General features: G+C 38.0%; 4 protein-coding genes across 4 annotated transcripts; 1 reads left to right on the top strand and 3 right to left on the bottom strand.

Annotated features, from left to right (window-relative positions):
* Positions 1–668: 668 nt before the first annotated feature.
* On the top strand, positions 669–8,363 carry Mcm6 (minichromosome maintenance 6). Its single transcript, XM_065493964.1, has 12 exons — positions 669–834; positions 1,008–1,419; positions 1,482–1,630; positions 2,106–2,361; positions 2,414–2,585; positions 3,108–3,232; positions 3,289–3,522; positions 3,947–4,114; positions 4,172–4,462; positions 7,658–7,925; positions 7,984–8,123; positions 8,177–8,363. The coding sequence occupies exons 1-12, from the start codon at positions 743–745 to the stop codon at positions 8,276–8,278; spliced, it is 2,409 nt and encodes an 802-aa protein (XP_065350036.1). The 5' UTR covers positions 669–742; the 3' UTR covers positions 8,279–8,363.
* Positions 8,271–14,989, bottom strand: LOC135945995 (uncharacterized). The gene is made up of 3 exons (XM_065493968.1): positions 14,831–14,989; positions 10,741–11,074; positions 8,271–8,669 (listed from the first exon to the last, which is right to left on the bottom strand). Exons 1-3 carry the CDS (start codon positions 14,885–14,887, stop codon positions 8,482–8,484), a joined length of 579 nt encoding a protein of 192 aa, XP_065350040.1. The 5' UTR covers positions 14,888–14,989; the 3' UTR covers positions 8,271–8,481.
* A 1,579-nt stretch (positions 14,990–16,568) lies between these two features.
* Positions 16,569–17,592, bottom strand: LOC135945998 (ejaculatory bulb-specific protein 3-like). The gene is made up of 2 exons (XM_065493973.1): positions 17,363–17,592; positions 16,569–16,979 (listed from the first exon to the last, which is right to left on the bottom strand). The coding sequence occupies exons 1-2, from the start codon at positions 17,559–17,561 to the stop codon at positions 16,783–16,785; spliced, it is 396 nt and encodes a 131-aa protein (XP_065350045.1). The 5' UTR covers positions 17,562–17,592; the 3' UTR covers positions 16,569–16,782.
* A 3,296-nt stretch (positions 17,593–20,888) lies between these two features.
* On the bottom strand, positions 20,889–22,522 carry LOC135947405 (ejaculatory bulb-specific protein 3-like). The gene is made up of 2 exons (XM_065496255.1): positions 22,202–22,522; positions 20,889–21,544 (listed from the first exon to the last, which is right to left on the bottom strand). The coding sequence occupies exons 1-2, from the start codon at positions 22,494–22,496 to the stop codon at positions 21,345–21,347; spliced, it is 495 nt and encodes a 164-aa protein (XP_065352327.1). The 5' UTR covers positions 22,497–22,522; the 3' UTR covers positions 20,889–21,344.
* Positions 22,523–22,577: the final 55 nt, after the last annotated feature.

Raw genomic sequence — 22,577 nt, forward strand, 5'->3', positions numbered from 1 at the left:
CAACTTTTCGTTGTTCGCCTCTGTTGAATATTATATATTATAAACATGATCATAAGGGTACAGAAACGAATTTCCATAAGATACATATCTGAAATCTTTGATGCTTGCAACATAATGGGACAAGTGTTATAAAACGGAATTTTCACAACAATATTACATCATCACTCCCTAAAAATAGAAGCTAATTAATTTTGACAGATATATTACATAATATATAGCTATAGGGGATTAGGGGGTCTTGTGTAAAGTTGTAAACATCAAAGAGAAACAGAAGAATAGGAATAGAGCAAAAGGGCGAACCTAGATCTAGCATTCTAGAGCTGTTCATCACTTCTTTCCTCTTTGTAATAATAATTCCCGCGTCAAGTTTGAAACTCTGACATAAGTTGCGTCTTAGCTCCGCTGTACGTCGCACTAGTCACGCTCAAGTCTTGCCGCTCTATGCAGCAGGGATGGGCGGTTCTTTTCAAAGTACCGATACTGACGGTACAAAGAAAAAAAGAACTCGAGTACCCATCAAGAAAAGTACCGGTACCACAAGTACCGGGTACTCGGTAGTACTGGGTACTCGAGTATTTTTTTCTTGGTACCGGTACCGTCAGTACCGGTACTTTGAATAGAACCGCCCATCCAGCTTCAGCGAGTATGCAGCTTTCCCGCCAGAATTTCTGCAACAGGCTGATTTACGTCGCTGTTTAGTTTATATTTTGCTTTATCGGCCGGTTAAAGAGTTCGGCCTGTCATGGATGTTGCCGAAATCCAAGCAGGACCCAACAGGGTCAAGGACACAGTTGGAGTCAGGGTACAGGAGTTGTTCCAGGACTTTTTAAAAGCGTAAGCCTTGTTGGACCTTTAAATTGATGCCATGGTTTAAATGCCCAATGTATATTGTATCAAACAGTTTCTTTGGATACCTTTTTGTAATATTCAAACCCCTAAATAAATTATATTAATTCAATCTGTTACATACATAATATGAATTATCAACAAATATTTTTCTATTACAGATTTAAGGAGGATGGAGAAGTGAAATACCTGAATCCAGCAAAGGAGCTGAAGAACCTGGAGAAGTCGACCCTGGAGGTTAACTTTGAGGACGTGGACGCGTTCAACCAGATCCTGGCCACCACCATATCCGAAGAGTACTACCGAGTGTACCCTTACCTCTGCCTGGCTGTGACGCATTTTGCGCAGGACCACGCCGAGGTCGACACCGCCAACAAGGAACTGTACGTCTCCTTTGTCGGCGTGACCACCCGGTTCAAGCTCAGGGAGCTTTCAACCGCCAAAATTGGCTCACTCCTCAAGCTGACAGGACAGGTGGTCCGCACGCACCCCATCCACCCTGAGCTTGTTCTTGGTACCTTTGTCTGCATGGAGTGCCAGACAGTCATTAAAAACGTGGAGCAGCAGTTTAAAGTGATTAATTGCTAATTGTTTTGAAAGTTCGACTCCATTTAATTATATTATTTATCTTGCAGTACACCATTCCGACAATCTGTAGAAACCCTGTGTGTAACAACAGGCGCAAATTCCTCTTGGAGATTGACAAGTCCAAGTTTGTCGACTTCCAAAAGGTCAGGATCCAGGAAATCCAAGCAGAGCTACCTCGCGGCTGCATCCCAAGAAGGTAGGGATGAGGGAAACTCACAAATTTCAGTCAGTCACGCATCTCACAATCAGATAGTTTCTCAACACATTTGAATATTTATAAAAACACTTGTGGCAACTTCCAGATATCGCTTTTTTTTAAGTTTTAGCAATATTTTTTTGCTAAATTCCAGAAAATTTTGTGAAGAACCATCAATCAATTAATCTTGTCACGGGGACGAAGTACCAAAATTCATCAGGATTGAACACAAATTGAATTTTAAATAAATTAGTTTTAAGTTTTTTCCTAAAAAATAATTCAGTCCGTAACTTGACCGTTGGTTCATGCAAACTACTAAACTGAATTAGTTAGATGTAAAAAATTGTATTTTAAATCTGTACAAAGCCAGGGTTCTCCTGTTGATTCCCTTAATTATATCAATTTAAAACCAAGAAGTGTGACTTTAGTAATTTCATTCAAAAGAAAGTCCTAATTCCACATTTCCATTTTGTAGTATTGACGTGGTGCTGCGAGCGGAAGCTGTCGAATCTGTGCAGCCAGGCGACCGAGTCGACTTTACTGGCACACTGATCGTCGTCCCAGATGTCGGCTCCATTTCCTTGCCGGGCGTCAGGGCCGAGCCTCCAAAAGGCCACAAGGAGGGCTCGGACGCCGACGCAGGGATCAAGGGTCTCAAGTCGCTTGGCGTGCGAGAACTCAACTACAAACTGTGCTTCCTGGCTTGCAGCGTTGAGCAGACCAAGCCAATGGTACTTTTTGTTACTAAATATTGGGCTAAATTGTGATTAATAGAGGGTTTAGTTCGGTGGCACTGAAATGCAGCTTAATGAGATTACGCCTGAGTTGATGAAGAAGTCCATGACTGATGCTGACTGGAACAAAATCTTTGAAATGAGCAAGGACAAGAATTTGTTTCAAAACCTCATCAACAGCTTGTTCCCGTCTATTCATGGCAATGATGAAGTTAAGAAAGGTATGAGAGCGACTGTGTTTCTTTTAAGTCTTAAGGTTTTTTTCCATTTTTGTGATACATGAACCAAGTTGAAAATATTTTATCAAGACTAAAGCTTTGAGGAAAAAATTGACAGTTAAACTTGGTTTTCCCTCTTCAACTGAAGATGACTCGTAAATTAAATCATAGGCCTCAGTGTTCGGGAAATGCCAGCTTTTTTAATAATTTTGACCAAGCCCGTCTTAAACAGCGAAATTCGCAAATGCTGGCTAAAATTAGGAAAATAATCAAAAAATTAAAGCATCACAATAAATTCAATCTTGATTGTTTTTAAATTTTTATTAAATATCAAATCTTAAAGGTGTTTGACAACTTATTTTAGCTATAAATTCCAACTAATTTTATAAAATATCCTGGTTTAACCAACTTGGCTCAAACCGGCTTGTAAAATTTCAGAACATTTATTTACGATATTGTTTTAGTACAATGTGAAATTAGCTGAGAATCGTAAATTAGAATAAAATTAATTTATTTATTTGACAGGAATTTTGCTCATGCTGTTTGGTGGAGTACCAAAGCACGCGAAAGGAGGAACAAATCTGCGTGGTGACATCAATATCTGCATTGTTGGAGACCCTAGTACCGCGAAATCTCAGCTTTTGAAGCAGGTATGCGTTTTACAACGCTCAGCAGGCTCTTTGACCATCATTATTTTCTCTGAAAGGTTGCCGACTTCACACCAAGAGCGATTTACACCTCTGGCAAAGGCACTACTGCGGCCGGCCTGACAGCAGCTGTCGTCAAGGATGAAGAATCCTTTGACTTTGTTATCGAAGCCGGAGCGTTGATGCTGGCAGACAATGGCATTTGCTGCATTGACGAGTTTGATAAAATGGATTTGAAGGATCAGGTCGCAATTCACGAAGCTATGGAACAGCAGACCATCTCAATTGCAAAGGTGACACTTGTTTTGTGATTTTTATATTTTGTTTAAATTGGAATTTTCAAATTTAGATGACGAAAATTTGTCCCATGTGTAATGATTAGTATGGAAATCAGGAATATTTCAGAATTTGATAATTTAAAATATCAATTCATCTCCTTGAGGGGAGTTTGCAGTTTGCATACACTAAATTTCATCATGGTTGGTTTAATCAATTTAAAAAATAAAAATCTAATTTGTAAATCTTGAGACGCCAGTTTTGTTTAATCTCATGTAATCTTAAATAGGTAGCAATGATATTTATATTCTTTTTCACATGCAATGGAGTTGATTGACATAATTTACTGATTGGTTTATTAATGCCAAATCCTTTCCTCATCTGTTAAAATGGTGCAACTTCATGAAATGTATCAATAAAATCTGAATTTTAACTTTACAGGCTGGAGTAAGGGCGACTCTGAATGCCAGAACTTCCATTTTGGCTGCTGCCAATCCAGTTGGAGGCAGATACGACAGATCGAAGCCTCTGCAGCAAAATATTATGATGACTGCTCCCATCATGTCTCGATTCGACCTTTTCTTCATCATTGTAGATGAAATGAGTGAAGTAGGTGTATCAAAAACCAACAAGTCTCGAGAAATGCTCACCATTTTGCTATTTTAGATTGTTGATTATGCCATCGCCCGTAAAATCATGGACCTTCACAGACAGATTGAAAGAGCATCCTCCGCGCCATACTCCCAGTCTGATGTGCTCAAGTACATTATGTTTGGCAAACAGTTCAAGCCAGTCTTGTCGCCCGCAGCGGGTGAGCTCCTTGTCAAGCACTACACCAAACTGCGGCAAAGAGAAGGGCCAAATGCAGCCAAATCTATGTACAGAATCACAGTGCGGCAGCTAGAGAGCATGATTCGTCTCTCAGAAGCGCAGGCCAAGATGGAATGCACTGAAACTGTGAGTAAATTTGTCATTCTATTAATTTTAGGCATTCCTTAGCTAAAGAAAAATATTTAATTAAAAGACAATTAGTGGCTTGCGCCCCTTGGGCCTCCAGAAGGGCGCTTCGAGCCAGCCATTTGGACAACTGTCCGTGGAGGCGGCGAAATTGACTAATAGACTCAAATAATAAGCATCGACACCAGCAAAACCGCTAAAAACAGTCTGGGGCCGATTCACAGGTCGCGAGACCTGAGAAACATTCGTGATACGCTAGGTTGAATAATCGTCGCCAAGTATTTCCATTTCCACATGACTTGTTCCCTAAATTACTAGAAAAAGCATTTAAAACTGGTCGTGGAGCGGGTCTCAGGTTGGGGTACCCTGAAAAAGGTCATTTGATTACTGCAGGTCAAAGCCCTCCTGAGAACTGTCCAATGAGGGGTCTTGACGATCGGTTGAGCGGCCGAATTTAAATAAAATTATATCATTTCGCCTGTGGACATCAACGTCGTGCGGAGAAAAATTTGATTTTAATTTATATGTTAGCGAAAAATCTCAAAATTGATTTCCAGGCCCAGCGTTCGACCTGCGCGTGCGATTGAGTCAGTGGGAATCCATTATGGGCCCCCATTCAAGAAAAATAAATCGTGAATTTTCAATTTCTCGTGTTACCCTGGAAATAGTAAAAATCGACAAGTTAGATACCAGTACCAAAGTTGTTAAATCTTTTACAAAGTTGCTCCATGTAATGGCTAGGCAGAATATCTGGGAAATCTCCAGATCATAGTTAAATTAATTTTGTAAATTCCGATTTTTTCGTAACTTTGATTTTTAAATGCCGCACACGGGCTGATACATCCTTCCAAGGAGCACTGATTTGTACTGAAATGGGCGCCGTGTGACCCATAGGGCCCCGCGTGGCCCGGAAAACCCCAGTTGGCAAGTGTCACAAATCGCGTTGGTTCTACTTTAAAAATTAATAACTTGACTCCCACGAGTCGTAGAGAAAAAACTAAAGGAGCAGTTATTCGCGAGATTGGAGGTCAATTGGACGCGATTTTTCAGCGTAGAAATTTTTAGGTGGCAGTCATATTTGCTTAAAGTACTTGTTAATAGAAGGTGAAATTCCAAATTTGAAGCTCGGGAATGGGGGCGTTCCCTATTTTTTCGTTATCTAAAAAATGCCCGAAAAACGAATTGTGTTAATGAATTCTAAACTGCAACTCTTGACTGCGTTGAGTTATCACCTTGAAATTTTCACTGCCCAACCTAGTTTTTGATCTTGAACAACTTTTGCATTTACAAAAAATTCGCAGGTCAAAGGTCAAGGTCACCTTTTGCGACCTTTTTTTGAAAATTCAAAATTAAGGGATGATAGCCCCCTACGATTTTTTTGGGGTTCAGGGCTGAAATGTAGCCCGTGAAATTCTGCACAAGTACACCAAGTTTCGTAGGTGCAATCGCGATAGTTTTGCTGCAATTCGAGTTTGAAGTTTGAAAACCTGCTCGAGGCCGCTTGACCGCGCATGCACTCAGAGCGGCGAGTTAGCCTCTCGTTCTTCAAGTTGATTTTTTTCGCATTTCACTTGCTTAGAAACACCAAGAGGGCCTAGGGTAGACCAAGGAAGGTCAAAATCGACCTTCAGGGTCTGTCCCTGACGTGACCCTGAGATCCGAAATATCGAAAATTTCCAATTTCATCGAACTTGGTGTCCTTTAATAGGTTTTCACCACCGTAGAGCTCAAATATACAGCCAAAACTGCTGAATGACAATCCTGAAACCGGTTCTTGAAATAATTGTGGTAGCAATTAATCCAGACGTGATGTGTGAAATGGTCAAAAATTTTAATTTATGAAAAGATTCTTCTGTTTTGTACACACGAAATTTATATTGAGTTTTAAAAAAACCGATCGTTTTTTTTACAAAGTTTACAAATTTATTTAGAGCAATAGCAAATAAACTAAATGTTAAAAATTTTTACTTAAAAAAGTAAGGAAACAAATTTTTTTAGTTTTTAAAGTAGAATATTATTTGTTATTCCATTTAATAACATTTTTTCATAGTATTAAGCATAAGATCCTTTATTATCAGCACATATTATACTTCATATGTGCAAATAAGAAGTTTCATTTCATTAATTAAAAATTTCAAAATTTTGACCATTTCGCACATCACGTCTGGATTAATTGCTACCACAATTTTTTCAAGAACCGGTTTCAGGATTGTCATTCAGCAGTTTTGGCTGTATATTTGAGCTCTACGGTGGTGAAAACCTATTAAAGGACACCAAGTTCGATGAAATTGGAAATTTTCGATATTTCGGATCTCAGGGTCACGTCAGGGACAGACCCTGAAGGTCGATTTTGACCTTCCTTGGTCTACCCGAGGCCCCATTGGTGTTTCTAAGCAAGTGAAATGCGAAAAAAATCAATTTGAAGAACAAGAGGTGAACTCGCTGCTCAAAGTCCACGCGCGGTAAAGCGGCCTCGAGCAGGTTTTCTAACTTCAAATTCGAATTGCAGCAAAAGTATCACGATTGCACCTATGAAACTTGGTGTGCTTGTGCAGAATTTCACGGGCTACAAACCTTGAACCCCCAAAAAATCGTAGGGGGCTATCATCCCTTAATTTTGAATTTTCAAAAAAAGGTTGCTAAAGGTGACCTTGACCTTCGACCTGCGAATTTTTTGTAAATGCAAAAGTTGTTCAAGATCAAAAACTAGGTTGGGCAGTGAAAATTTCAAGGTGATACCTCAATGCAGTCAAGAGTTGCAGTTTAGAATTCATTAACACAATTCGTTTTTTGGGTATTTTTTAGATACCGAAAAAATAGGGAACGCCCCCATTCCCGAGCTTCAAATTTGGAATTTCACCTTCTATTAACAAGTACTTTAAGCAAATATGACTGCCACCTAAAAATTTCTACGCTGAAAAATCGCGTCCAATTGACCTCCAATCTCGCGAATAACTGCTCAAAGTAAGTTTGATTTCAGTTTTATTTATTTGTCCAACTATGCCAATTTTTTACATTAGAAGAGAGGGAACGGGTTTTGTGGGAGGTTCCCTGCGGGGCCCGTACGGACCGGATTTGTAAATTTTTTTGGCTCTGAGGACAGCATGGTATCCTGATAAAATAGATTTTATTTTACCATGTCACGGTCATTAGAAACAAAATTTGTTAATTAATAAGAATAATTTATAATTTCAGATCTTGCCACGGCACGTGTCTGAATCTTTCCGGTTGATGAACAAGAGTATCATCAGAGTGGAACAGCCCGACGTCAACCTGGATGAAGATGAAGAAATGGAAGTCGACCAGCCGGCGGAAGAAACCGCGGAAGACACAGAGGGCGCAGAGGAACCGCCTGCGACAGCTGCACCGCCGAAAGAAAAGCAAAAAATCAGTTACGATGAGTACAAAAAGGTTTCCAACATGATTGTTGCCTACATGAGATCAAAAGAAACAGAATCGGATGGTGAGCCTGAAGAAGAAGGATGGTGGGAGTTAAAATTATAATTAAAATTTGATTTTAGGCGAGGCGTCCGAGGGTCTTAAGAGAAGCGACGTCATTAATTGGTATTTGGAGCACATCGGTGATGACATTGAGGATGAAGATGAGCTTCTAGCCAGGAAGTTTACCATCGAAAAAGTTATTGATCGCCTCACGTACCATGTGTGTATTTTTTACTCCTATTGTTGGTTATATTCTAATTTATTTGTTTTTAGGACCAAATTCTCATCCCCTTGACCGCAGGCGAAATGGGAGAAAAGTCAGCACCAACTGATGATCCGCTTTTGGTTGTTCATCCAAACTACATCATTGATTAGACACTTTTTTATTTATTAATTTACATGCATTGAACCCTCTCCTGGTACATACAATAAAATCAATACCTTCATTCTCAAAACTGAATCTTAAATCACGTTAATTCACATTTTGTTAGTAGCAAACAGGCACAGAGATTATTATTAAATTTTAGATTCGGCTAGTTAGGCTGAAGTTAAAAAAGGCGCTGCATAATATCACAAATTTATTCGTCATTATCCATTTCGTATTCGTAGCGTTTTCGTACTGTTCCATCTGGGTCGTACTTTTCGATAAGCTCCTTCCACCATTCAGGTCTGTTCTCCAGCAAGTAGATAATAACCTTTCCAGCTTGCACTTTCTGCCTCTCTGTGCATCGAGCACAGTCGGATTTCAGAGCCTCGGGAATAATTTCTGCAAAATATAAAAGGCGATAAGTTAGCTGCAAATTGGTGGATTTCCTGAAGAAAATTTTAAAGTCCTTTCGGATTTGCTGACAAAATCACAAATTCCTGATTGGAATTTTGTTCTTTCCTCAAAAGATTTTATTTCCCCTGATAAATTCAAGAATGACCGAATAATTTGCAGATTTAAGCTTCAATTAACTGTCAGAGCTGTATTTTAGTAATTTATTAATATTTTATTCCGTTTAATGTAATATCCTTGTATTTCAAAACACGGCATTTATGAATTATTATTTAATTGACATCCCAAATCGCTCATAATGAAGCTCTTCCTGGCTGTATCAGTAAACATAGTGATAATAGAATTCTATCACTTTTTGAGCTGTGACAAAAATCAGGCTGCAAAATTGCCAGCCAAATGACTGACCTTATTTTTTGTTACATAATAGAATCTGTTGTACACAAACTTGTGTTTAATAAACAAATTGATTGGTTGATTAAATTTTTGCTCTAAGATTAACGGTTAAAAACTTAAACAAAAGCTCTGAACTTGCGAGTAATTTATAATTTTTTGAGTGGCACAACAACTTACCCACCAATCAAATTGTCGCTCCTGGAGAAATGTCGAAAAACCAACTTTTTGTAAAAATATATATTTTTAAATCAATTTTAAAATCCCCGAAACTCGCTAAAATAGTCAAATAATTTCCGAACCAAGAATTCAACAGTCTCGCCAAAAAATTAAAACAGAAAACGCGTCCCCAAAAATACCAAACATTTCCATACATTACTCAACTATATGCTTAAAGGAACTGAAAATGTTTCTCTGTTCAAAATCTTCTGCTCTCCAATTACCTTTACGAACGTGCCTGTTTGAAATAACTGCAACTGCTCACACATAAAGTTAGTTAATTTCAAATCCTTGAGCGTGGCCTACTGAAGAAACTGCACACATGTGCATAATAATGCATGAAGCTCCCTGGCTCGGTCAGGTCAGGCACACCTGACTGACTCGCTGCGCCGTGTGCACGCATACAATTCGTTACGCCACTTTGGCGCTCACACAATACTCATTATCAGCGTTGCCGCCGCGTAAACACATAATTCCCATTATTTGCGGTAAGTAAACAACTTATACTCGCACTTGAGCTGTTTTTCCCACAGCCGCAAAAGCGAAAATAAATCTCATGTTAGAACTCTCGATTTTTCTTATTTGCTCGTCAGCGGTTTAATTACGATTGTATTGTAAAATTCTGTCTTGGCCTTGTCTGGCCGCGAGTAAAAAAGCGGATGGGCCACTTTTGAGTGCCGCAACTCTCGCTCTTGACTTGAATATCGTGTTGCAAGCATTGATATCTCCCTAACACCATCAAAATCCTCAATTAAATTAAATATATTGTAATTATTGAAGAGTAGAGCTTGAGAGAACGTTTTGCATAGTTCAATGAAGCAAGTTTTTTTTGCGAAATTTCGCAACAATTTATTTCTATAATGAGGGATTAGTTAAATTTTAGATTTTTCATTTTCTCAATGATTTTTCGTTTGATTTCAATCTCTATAGTTGCGATTTATCCAATTGTGTTCGAATTTTGAGGAAAAATGCCCTAAATTTGGAAATAAATCTTGATTTTACAGTTGGCAGACTGTGTTTAATTAGCATGCAAACTTTTGAGCTCACTTTCTCAAAAATTTTAAAGAGGATATTCTAGAAATCTTTAGTTCTTTCCAAATATTTAGATAATGCGTTTAAAATAAAGGAAAATGGTATTTTAAAAAAATTCTTTAAACCTTTACTTTAATTAATCTTGCTAATTTTGACCAACCGATGAATTTCAAGCTTCATATTAGTCATGTTTTTATCCATTTCAAGCAATCCCTGACGCAATATGGTTCAAAAATTTATTTCTGACATGTAACTCATTTTTACTGCTCATTTTAAAGATTCAGAGGGTTTTTATTTTTACCGACTTTGTGAGCAATTTCAAATGTTTAAAAAAATTTACTCATTTTATTTAGATATTGAGGACTTTTTAGTATTGTGTTTGTCAGGAAGTCAGGATAAATTGCAACTTCCAACTCACTCTTGAGCTCGGCGCCTTCGCTGGTGCACGGCCCGCGTCCTACGAGGCACTGGTGGAAGTTCTTCATGAGACGCGGACTTGACAGCACGTTTTCGATAGCCACATGATCGAATCTGTTGGTGTACATAAATTTGTCCGATTTGTCCGTCTTCTTTTTCGAGGCCTCAGTGGTGGTAGTTGAGGTCGAAGTGCTCGTGAGTGCTTCTAATCTCAGGAAAAGCGCTTCGCCAAACCTGAGACTGAGCACTCGTGGCGTTGTGTTCGAGTCTTTGATGACTCTCGTGGACCGGTCTCTGTCCAAGTTGTTCCGGGCACAGCTTTCAACGATAACCACCTGGAAGAATAATCCAATTTTAGAACCTTACTTAAATCCAAATTATAAAAATTCAACAAAATTTACAAAATATATATAACAAAATGAATAAAAACGCAGAGGGAAACAAATATATGATTTATTTATTAGTTTATTGAAAATGACTCATTTTGACCATTAGAAATGAAAGCGTGGCTAAATTTTTCAGTCAGGCTTCATAAAGTAATTTTAATTTTCTGTTCGGCTACTTGAAATGTTTGACATCGTCACCAGACATATTTTTCACTCTCTGAAGATCCAGATATAGTGTAAAGAAAATGAGTTCGGATATGAATTATTAAAGGCAAAAAACCCACAAAATGACACAATTAAGAAACCTAAAGTTTAACATGCGTCTTAAATAAACACAAAGACCCATCCCTGAAGGATAGGGATGAGTTCCAACCAAGAGCCCAGTCATACCAATTTAATTTAGAATTATTTCTCAAGTCTTTGAGTGCAAAACAGCACGTTTTTAACTTTAAATTTAAATTTCTCGAAATTAAAGAAGAATAAACGTTTTGCAATTGTTAAAATTTTGTTTCTACATGTACGGAACACATTGGCTACATAAAAACGTCAAGTAATATGTAGAGTTTACAAAAATATCAAAATTTGAAATATTTATATTTTCTTTTCGCGTGCCGCTATTTCTTGAGAAGTTTGAAACCAAAATAAAAAAATTTAAGCACACCACTGGAAAGTTCGTTTATTTTTCTAGGTAATCATATGCATAACATGTGGGTTTCTTATCCAATTCCGACGTAAATTACGAAAGTAAAATCGCTGGATGATGTTGTCGTCGTGCCGGACGCGCGACACGAATCCTTAAATTCAAAATATCTCGCGATTTATTAGAGTCTCCATCGATTTCTCTTCACCATTCGATTTTACGAATTCAGGGCTACATTTTTTACGTTTTCATGAAAAAAAAATCCGAGGAGGCGTATTTTGCGATATTTTTAATTGAACATTTTGCACCCGAATTTGTGACCTTGACCTTTGACCTACAAATTTTTTACCAATGGCAAACTTGTTCTATTGAAAAAGTTACGTCTAAAGGTGAAAAAACCACACCGAAATTCCAATCTGGACCGAAGATACCTTGATATTTCGGATTTACTATCTGAAATTTTCAATTTTCGAAAATCGCGATTTCCCAAAGAGGGTCCCCGAATTTTTTGCTCAAAATTTCAGGTTACACACTATAAGACACCCCTAACAACATATGTAAAATTCAGGATGGAGAAATAAAGTCGGTAAAATTGACAATTACCTCTCCCGAACACACACAATTGAGAAAACGCGTTCGTCGTCGGGCTAATTTTTCTTGCGGGTCGTATTTTGTTATATAGGAAGCTGCAATCCCGGAGAGAGGCTGATGATTTGTTTGCAATCCGTATAAAGTTTGATTTAATGAATAATTGCAGATAGCGCTCGAAAATTGTTGACACGTATTGCGGCAGGAAATAATGTTTCGCAATTTGTTGCGATCTCAGCCGGCCATTACCCTTTTCCGCCTGTTCCATAAATTGTTTCCGGCTGAAGCTAGAACATGGGATTGCCCAATTTTCCAGACCAAAAAAACTTGAATGATTAGCGCTATTTTAAATTCATCAGAACACAACTCACAACTGAAAAACTATTATTGGAGTATTTTGCTAGGGACTTATTTTTTTGTGAAAATAAAAGACTCATTAAAAATAACATCGAAATACAGAGAAATCTTAAATACCCTCTGATTATCACGTTTGACATGTTTTGAAGCACCAAAATTGAATTAATTTGTTTTCCTGGTGGAAATTTTATTTTATTTCGTTGCAAAGGGGATACCCAGTATTGTACATCATCCTTGAAAACTATATTGTTTGGAAAATTGGCAAACTATGCCTTATATTTATCATTAATGAGTAATATGGTTTATAGGAATGTTTGACTTATTTTGGTGACCTATGATGTTTGTCAACCTGGCCAAGTTGTTGGACGTCTAAATTCACGCAAAATTTGCAAATTTTTTTTTTTTTGCTCTTTTTAACCCTGTCCGAGGACCGGAGGACCGGGAAGGGCGCGCACTGCACTAGCACGAATGCTGAAACCCGGGTCCCAATAACACCGCGAACGGATAACATGGGCGCACCAGGCCGCACAGGGACCCCGCCCACTCAAGGGCCACTTGCCTCCGCACCGAGGACTGCTTTGAAACGCTAGACATTCGTCCCGTGAAGCCAAATCACGCATGCTGGAAAGGTGCAAACCAGCAAGTAGCGAGTCGGCGCCGCTGCGCCTCCCAGCCCGTTGAGCAATTTGAGCATTTTGCCCCAGTAAAATAGGAAATTTTTGGAATTTCACCTAGAATTTCAGGGTCCAACATGGGTCCACTAGGGCAACACCTCCACCAAATTTCAGGGGTTTGTTTGGGTTTTACTCCGTTTTTTGTAGATCCGGGATTTTGCCTTTTTATAGCTCTCTTGCCAACTTTTCTAATAAAATTTGTTTTAAATCGTTTTTAAATGAGCCAGATTTTCAGGTAATGATTTGGACTGAATGATGTCGAATACAGAGTGCTAAGATTAAATTGAAAAGATTGGCGTTAAAGGAAACTTTTCTTAAAAATTGAACAAAATATTGGAATTTGATATTTATATACGGCTCAAAAACAATGACAGAAGGGGGGGATCTAGCTTGATGTTAACTGTCAATCCAATATTGTCATTTAGACGGTAATCAAAGCTTTTTTGCAGAATTTATTGTTCAAAATCCTAAGAATCTCGAAAGAGAATAAATTTGTGGTTATACCGGCTCTAAACTAATAAACAAACCACATCAGCAAAAAATACCGCGAAAAGGAGTCATGCCGGTTTCAGCCTACATCGAAATATTGCTTCATATACGTGTGTGAGCATGCATGCCCTAATTGCAAAGAAGCTTCTGTTTATTGGCGGCTGGACAAAGTGCCAAGGATTCAGGCTAATGGCATTTGTTTGCATTCTCTTTCTTCAGGGAATACCCTTTTCTGAGAAAATTGGCAACATGTAAATGAATTTAAAACTTTTCGAACGCACTCTCAACCAGTTCTTGATAAAGTGTCATTGCGTGAAATAAGCAAGCGGGCTGGCGAAAACCTGTTCCTTTGACAATAAATCCAGACGTCGCACGACCTTCAGTAATTGTCGTATATCGATCCATGAGAAGGAAAGCAGAGCTTCGCAAACGAGGTAAATCTGCTTTTGGCAATAAGGTTATAAAAAATGAGACGCGTGGTCTCTCGTTGCAACACACACGAATAATTTGGTAACTTTTAAATGCTTCAAGGTTAGGTGCGTGAGGAGCCGCTCATTTACGGAATTCTGCTGCAATCTCTCGCAGTATAAATAATTATTATTCAAAGATCTGTTTAGAAAATCAGTTGTGACCAAATGAATTAAAAATTAGTGCTGAAATTAAATTTACAAGGTACAAAAAAATATACAAAATTGTGACTCGTCCATATTGCGAATTTCAATTTTTGAAAGGTGTGACAATTCCTGAATTAAAATAATGCATTTCCTCACAATTTAAAAAAGGAACAAAGTCAGTTTTTAGTTGAAGTAGGAACAAAGAAACGAAAATTGTCGAAAGAAGCAAAGAGATAATTCACCATTCTGGAGATAAGCCACAATTTTCGCACGCTCTCAAAACGGATGAATTTCGCCACAAAAAGCACAGATTTCGATTCGTAAAAGGGGTAAATATAAATACCTGGTGAAGGGAGGCGAGCAGAGCTGCGAGGATGAAGCCCAAGGGTGTTAGTGCCATGGCGGCAAGCTCCGATGTAAAGGTGCATCCCGCGAGTCGTGGTGGCAAACGCGCTCGCGAGCAAACCTCTGCGCCTACATGCAGTGCGCTGGGCTGGCTCACCAATTAACGACGAGGCCAACTCAAATTGGCCAGCCTCAAGCGTGTTAAATTCACACAGCAGACGCGCGCAGACAAAAAAGAAAGAGAGAGAAAAGATAATTCGAGACAGACGATCCGACGGCTCAACTTTTTGCCATCCTTTACTGAATTTTATAATTTTGCTTTTGACGCATTGAGGAAACTGTGAATAAAAAACATACACTCGAGCATTGATTTGCACTTTCCTTGAATAACAACCTAATTAATTTGCTTGGGAGAAAACAAAAAATTGTGAAATGCGTGAGCACTTCTTGAGCTCGCTTAATTGAGGAAATATTATTTTTTGTTTTCCACATAAGATGAATCATTTTTTTCACGAATGACCTTGTTTGTGTTATTTTAAAAAAACAGCATAACTTAAAATTTTTTGTAACCCGACTTGAAACATCAAATTATTGTTTTTTTAAGCCTTATATTCCCAAAAAGTCAAATAGTTCTCGTTCCTCAGATCGAGATCGGATTAACAAATAAATAAGTAATAGAAATTCACTTTGTTTATTTGGGTCATGACTTGTTAAGAGTATTTAACGAGAACAAGTTTCAACGAGTGATAATTTTTAAGGCGTGTGTAAGAAAATATAATTTCGCTGTTACGAAAATTAGTATTTTATGTGCAAATGAAATCGCTGAAGATATTTTATTTTTAATTAAGAAAAATGAGTCAGAAAAAAAAGAAATCGAATTAAGTGATGTAAGCTTGCATTTTTTGCGTTTCCCTTGTGAGTCGTTAAACCCTGACTGAGAGATGAACTGCCTCCGGCCCTTAACAACAACTTGAACTGCTGCACAAAATTCTCAGCCAGCATAATTTACATTTATCCGTTTACTTTTTTAAAATATATCTGAATTTACTGAATTTACACGCACTTTGCTTCTTTAAAACATGCGTAGCACTTTAATATGACACCTGACGAGCTCTGTATTCGTTCAATCTGCAAGTTCTGCACACCGTTGGTGCGACCAAGTTTAGAACTTTCAGAATATGTGCAATTTGTCTCTTTTGAAGCAACAAGGGCGCTCATGAAACACGCTGATGACCCCATCTTCTCGTTTCCGCATATATGTATATATGCGGAAAGTATACTGCTTTTTGCACTAAAGACGGATTAGCCACGGATCATTTAATTTGGTAAAACCTTTTTTTAAAATCACAGCTTTTTCATTTTTGGTCTTAGCAAGCGGCTCATTCAGTTATGTAATTGTTTTATGAAATAAAATATTTATGAAATAAAACAACCAGCTATCTCTCTATAATGCGAAATAACAAAATCAGGATCAAGTGTAAAAGCTAAATTTCAGAACTTGCCACAATTTTTCGAAATACAACAAGGTTTGTCAGTGATTTTCCGCTTGATTGCAATGCCTCTCGTCAACGGTGTGCGAATTTTGTGGAAAATTCCCTAAATTGTGAAATAATAATCGTGATTTTGCAATAAAGAGACAATTAATATTTTTACATCATGATTTTCTCAGAAATTTGAGCTCTTTTCCAATTTTTAGAGAGTATGTCAAATAAGGTAAAATGGATAAAAAATCGGTCTCGTTTAGAAATCTTGTTATCAGGTGTTTATTTTTTTTACATTTTACATTGCTCGTTCATTTTAGATTGAACATCCAATTGTTTAGTCGTGTCATTGCAATAACTTATAATAGCATTATTAAGTTTACATCAACCAACCATATTCGTGGAGTTAAATACATTGCAGTCTCATTATCGTCAAGTGATCAGTCGGTGAGGCGCGAGGGCAGCTCTTTTACACCTTGACTCCGTGCTTGTTGGCTTCGGCTTCGTACTTGGAGCGGTAAGTGCCCCTAGGGTCGTACTTGTCGGTCAGCTCCTTCCACAACTTGGGCTTGTTCTGGCTCAGGTGTTGGAAAACCTTTTCGGTGGCGTTTTTCTGCTTGTCATTGCACTTGGAACAGGCAGACTCGAGTGCGTCGGGAAGGACACCTGAGAGAACATCAAAAAATGGATTTAATATCTTAATTTGATTTTTGTCTAACTCATGGAAACATAAAAATTTAAATGAGACTAATTTCTTGCCAATTCTCTGGAAATTATGTTTTAAAAATTCCAATTAGATGAGTGAGCTGCAGAATGTTTTGAAAAAAATTAAAATAAAAAGCCTAATTTTATGAAAATAAGGTTAGAAAAAAATTTCATAACAATTTCGAAAAAATGACAAACCTTTCAGGATGTATGAAAATGGCACATCATTCAATTTGTCTCACTGAGCAGATTCCAAATATGCCAAGTTTATAGAAATCTGACCACTTTTCGAAAAAATATTTGAAATGTTCAAAAGAAAAAAGTTTAAAAAGCACAAAACTCACTTCTAAGTTCGGTTCCTTCAGGAGTGCAAGGTCCTCTTTCCATCAGACAGTTGAAGTAGTTGTTGACGAGCCTCTCGCTGGCCAAAATCTGGTCGATGTCGACGGTGTCGAACTTCTCGGTGTACTTGTCGGCCGTTTTGGTCTGCGGCGCGGCTGAGGCGGCAGCGACCACGAGGAGAATAGCAGCGAGCCGGTACATTTTGATGGGCCGACGCAGGATGAGTGTGCAGGAGCAGGGCAGACGCGATCTTTTATAGTTGCACTGGCAAGACCTCAACCGTGAACCAATGATGTCAGAAAAACCAGTTCTATAAGTGTACAGGGTGAAATAATCTACTACATATCCTCGCGCAAATAGACACTTGGGACACGCTTTGTTATTATCGAGAGCGCGTGAGAGAGAGAGAGCGCGTGAGAGAGAGAGAGAGAGAGAGAGAGAGAGAGAGAGAGAAGTCTATCGATCTTTAACTAATTCAGCCTTGATTGTTTTCTTGTAAAAATGATTTTATTTTATGCTCCAATTTGTTTAATTTCGGCGGGAATAAAACATTGAAGTGCACTTGGAATAATAAATCGATCACATTGCCAATTTCTGATTTTTCGTCCGATATATAGCTTTTATTTTGTTATGTTTTTACATTCGGACTATTTTTTACCAAGTTAAAGTGCAAATATAAACTATTTCCGTAAATATAAAAAAAAAATGAAACAAAAAAAATCCAGTTTCCTAAATTTTAATATTTTTGCTTAAAAAATGTTTATTTTACCTTTGTTTTAATTTCAGCGGTTTTATTGTCATTATTACTAACAGCACGAGGACGTTTGCAAATGTTTAAGTAATACATTTAACAAATATCTGGGTATGTTTTGACATTTTTTCCACTCATAATTGCTGCCAAAATATACAAATCCGCGCTAAATTTGCTCTTTAGAGTAGCTGAGTAGCTCGTGGGAATTTTAAATTGAGGGCGAGTGAAATGGCGTGTTCCCACAAATATTTAAAAAGGGACATGATAGAGGTGCCAAAACCTGATGGAAATTTGAGCTTTTTTCCTATACTAGATTCTTTTTGCGAAATCTTACAAAATCAACTATCAGTTAGGTTTTTTTTGCAAAAAATCGAAAAATATTGTGAAATTCAGACATTGATTAATTATTCCTATTAAAAACGTTTTACTTTTAATTTCAGCATTTTTTCAGGAAAATCTTGTGGTTTTTTCGCCGAGTTTCAAGATATTTTGTCATTTTCTAAAGAATAAGCAGTGTCCAAATTCACAATTACAAGATTGAAATGTGGGTATTTTATACAATTTCCTTAACTATATGACATTGTAGCAAAGAATACGTGGTGTAAATTTCCTTATATTTTGAGTATGAACTGAACGAATTTTTTTTATTTTAAGCTATTAAAAATCATACCTGATTTGGTTTGTTTAACAAGACTTGAGAATGAATTATTTGAAAATGTAAGAATGTATAGCAGCAATTTCTTTGCTGGAATTTACCCCAAATTTCGAAATAGGTCTAAATATAGGACGTTCTGTCATTTTTTGATAGGTCAATAATAAAAACAAAACCCATTTTCGCATGTGAAAAAAATTGATTTCTGAGCCAAAATATTAAGCCAAGTAAAAAATACATTAACGCAGCAAAACAAAAACAAAAATCCATGAACGTTTTATCAGTTTTAGACAATTTTCATCCCGCAACGATTAAAAGCTCAGACAACATTGCCAATTCATAAAAATGTTCAAAGTTTTCGAAAAAAATCACTAATATTGCTGCAATTGATCGATGGTTTTGTAACGAACAGTAGTAGCTCCTGGTGTTTATTAACCATCCATAATCGTTTAATCAGCTATATAGTGCTGGCAGCAATATTTGTCCATTCATCAGCGCATACCTCGTTGAACGAGTTTCTGGGGATTTATTTAATCGCTCACTTTCCTTGTTTTCGCTGAATATACGGATCTGGTATTTTCCAGCTGCTGAAAAACAGTAATTTTCCATTCATCTTTAGTTATTTCACAACTTATTGCTCGAAGAAAACAAGAAAAAATGGAGTAAACATCGAACCTGAGGACAACTGAAGCAATAATTGTAGTTGTGAAAATTTTGATGCTTGAAAGAGATACGGTTGCACCTGGTTCTCTTACACTCTTACAAATAGCATGTGCACCATTTTCGTAACGTGTTATAAAAATTCATCATATATTATACACGGGCTTTATCTGCATCAAATTACAGGCTTATCTCAAACCTTGAGCTGCCTTGTTTTAATTGCAAACGAATTCATAAATTTTTCATTTAAGCTTTTGTTCTATCGAGAGCTAATCTCTTCCTCCTTTTTCCTTTTTTTTAATTTAAAATTATTCTTTCCCGGGGAATGTGGTCGTTTTACCTTCTACTCTCGTTTGTAACTAATTGCAATCAATTATTATTTGCCCGTCATCACACGATCACACGCGCGACGGACAAACGAGTTCATCCGAGTTTGCAAAGTTCAAAGCTGAATCCTTGGAGGCTATATTTAGAGAAGCACGCAGAGTAAATCGAAGAAGCTGCTTCTCGCAATGGTATATTTAATTAAATGCAGCTCGAGTTTTGCGCCTCAGCAAGCATAAGTGGGGGGTATGGCTTTTCCAAGAATTAAAAAAAACAGTCAATTAGCCATTACTTATGGAGTTCCTTCCTTCGAATACCCGGCTATTAAAGTTTCAAGGTGACCAACTCTGCTTTGATAAGCATGATAATATACCGCGTGGAAACCCCCCAAAGTGCAGACAAAAATTACAGTACGATTAACTCGAAAAATCGGCATCTCTGCTGTGTTATATAATAATTCTTCTCGCTTCTAACTCACGCGTGTTCTCAACTGCAGCAAGCAGCAAGGTCGATTAGTGCGCAAAAAGTCACTCGTGGCCTACGTGAGGTAATGGATGAAAAATATCAGATTGTCACTTCACCACAGACACAACTTCAATAAGGAAAACGGACCAAAAGTGACCCAGAGAGCTTGGGTTTCATCCAAAAGTTGAAAAATTATGAAAAATAATTCGTAAATGTCCTCTGAATATTGGAAAAGAACTTGGCGTTTAATTTTCTGAGAAAATCGGATCCAGAATTTTCATGCTAATCAAGTGGAGAGCATCAATTGCAAAATCTCGACTTATTTATCAATTTTCCTCAAAATTAAGCGAAAAATCATCGACGATTAAATGTTTCATTTTTTGCGAAATTTAACTGTTAATTGGTCCTGATTCAAACTCCTAATTGAAGCCAACAATTCAATTCATCATCTGGGAGCAGACAAATTGCGCAACTTTCAACAACCAAACGCGAATTTCCTTGTTACAAAAAAAGTGAAACAATCAATTCGATAGTGTAAATTTTGGTGTTTGTTAAGCGATGTGAATTCTAATATTGTAGTTCTTTTAATCGATTCAAAAACCACATGTAAATAATTTTCCCATTCTTCCAAAACGTTTATGACAAAGGGGCAGACATTAATAAATTAGGTTACAGGTTGTGTGTACAAATTAACTTTATTTTTCCTTCAATATTTATATACTTTACATTTGAGTTACATCACATAGTACGAGAGAAAGTGCGAAACGATGGACGATTTTATAACTCGCGCGAGAGCAGTTGATATGCGTGGCCACGTGTGAGTCGAAGCAGTTAATTTATTATATCAGGAGCTATTGTTTGCAATTACACATATCGCAATAGATCGGGAAATTTACACAAAACGACCTACTCGACTAGGCATGGATCGTCATGAATTTAGAACATTTTATTATTTGGAGATTGCTGTCGTGCTAACAGGCTACATCAAAAACGTTTTTAGGAACATCGTGTTTGACAGAGAGAGCGGCTTTTTCGAAGGTGGGTGCATTCAAGCTGAAAATTTCTAAAAAAAAGGGGGAATTTTGATCACAAACAAGGTGCATTTTCAGCTCAAACGGTTGCGACTCGCTTCTTATTCGACTTTGTAGCCCTTTTCCTCGGCCAGTGACTTGTACTTCTGCTTGTAGATTCCCTTGGGGTCGTACTTGGCTTCCAACTCCTTCCACTGTTCGGGCTTGTTGTCGATGATGTGCCTGATCACCTTTTCGGCACCCGCGCGCTGCTTCTCGGAGCACTTGGAGCACTCGGATTCCAAGGCGTCAGGAAGCAGTCCTGGAATAATGCATGATCATCATTAATTCGTGGGATTTCCGCGTGTCCAACCTTGTATTCGGCAAAAACAAAGCAATTATCCGCCAGCGAGTAATTACTTTATTTTGTGACCGACTTGCAAGTCAGCCAGCCAGCTCGAGTGTGTGTGTTTGCAATTAAAGCAAATTAAAAATAACTTGCATCTTGCATAGGAAGCAGGCGAGAAACGCTCTCACTTTTGAACTGCAACACTCGCTCGCAGGATAACTGGTTTTCATTAAGACATATATAGAGGAAGTTCGGCAAGGATGCTAGGCTTGTGACACATTTTCAGCTTGGCAACAATGAAAATTTAGATTTTAACTGATTCAAACAGAAAAATCATGGAAATTTTTTTCCAAGCCATGATTGACAGCAAATTTATTTGGAAAAGTGGCTTCCTTCTTGAAATTTTATTTAATTTCCCAGACAACGTTGGATAATCTCGATTAGAGGAATTTAAATCTGCCTGGAAAATATGGTCAAGCCCTGGAAATTTTGGAGAAAATTAGCTAGATTTTAATTTAAAGGTCCTATTTTGATTATTTCCCAAATTATTTTGGTTTTGGACCCAAATATTCTAATAAATTTAAGCAATTTTAAATTATTTTCATATTTTCCCGCGTTTTTGCTACTCACTCTTCAGCTCGGAAGCGTCAGGGGTGCAAGAGCCGCGGTCCATCAGGCAATTGTGGTAGTTCTTGAGCAGCCTGTCACTCTTCAGGATCTGGTCCAGGTCGATGTTGTCGAACTTGCTGGTGTAGGCCTGCTGTTTCTTTTCGCTGCGCTGGGGGTCGGGGGCCGCGTCCGCCTCGGGCTTGGCGTCCGCCTCTGGCTTGGCATCCGCCTCGGGCTCCGGCTTGGCGTCCCGGGGGATCCTAGCGGCCAAAACGCAGGCGGCCAGGGCCAGACACAAAAGGCTGAAACGGATCATGGTTGGAAGACGAATGATAGCTGCCACAGCCACGCGACACCTTAAATAGGCGCCCTTTGAGTGGGGAGGGCGCGGCACTGG

The sequence above is a fragment of the Cloeon dipterum genome, chromosome X, assembly GCF_949628265.1.
Source record: "Cloeon dipterum chromosome X, ieCloDipt1.1, whole genome shotgun sequence".
Lineage (NCBI taxonomy): Eukaryota > Metazoa > Arthropoda > Insecta > Ephemeroptera > Baetidae > Cloeon > Cloeon dipterum.

Bases quoted from the DNA above. Each gene is read 5' to 3' on its own strand.
- LOC135945998 (XM_065493973.1), bottom strand. From the start codon at position 17,561: ATGTACCGGCTCGCTGCTATTCTCCTCGTGGTCGCTGCCGCCTCAGCC. The intron at 16,980-17,362 runs GTGAGTTTTGTG...ATGTTCTCTCAG, and splicing joins TGAAGGAACCGAACTTAGAA to GTGTCCTTCCCGACGCACTC.
- LOC135945995 (XM_065493968.1), bottom strand. From the start codon at position 14,887: ATGGCACTAACACCCTTGGGCTTCATCCTCGCAGCTCTGCTCGCCTCC. The intron at 11,075-14,830 runs GTATTTATATTT...TTATTCTTCCAG, and splicing joins TGCTCGCCTCCCTTCACCAG to GTGGTTATCGTTGAAAGCTG. The intron at 8,670-10,740 runs GTGAGTTGGAAG...TATATTTTGCAG, and splicing joins CGAAGGCGCCGAGCTCAAGA to AAATTATTCCCGAGGCTCTG.
- LOC135947405 (XM_065496255.1), bottom strand. From the start codon at position 22,496: ATGATCCGTTTCAGCCTTTTGTGTCTGGCCCTGGCCGCCTGCGTTTTG. The intron at 21,545-22,201 runs GTGAGTAGCAAA...GCATTATTCCAG, and splicing joins TGACGCTTCCGAGCTGAAGA to GACTGCTTCCTGACGCCTTG.
- Mcm6 (XM_065493964.1), top strand. From the start codon at position 743: ATGGATGTTGCCGAAATCCAAGCAGGACCCAACAGGGTCAAGGACACA. The intron at 1,420-1,481 runs GTGATTAATTGC...TTTATCTTGCAG, and splicing joins ACGTGGAGCAGCAGTTTAAA to TACACCATTCCGACAATCTG. The intron at 2,362-2,413 runs GTACTTTTTGTT...TAGAGGGTTTAG, and splicing joins TTGAGCAGACCAAGCCAATG to TTCGGTGGCACTGAAATGCA.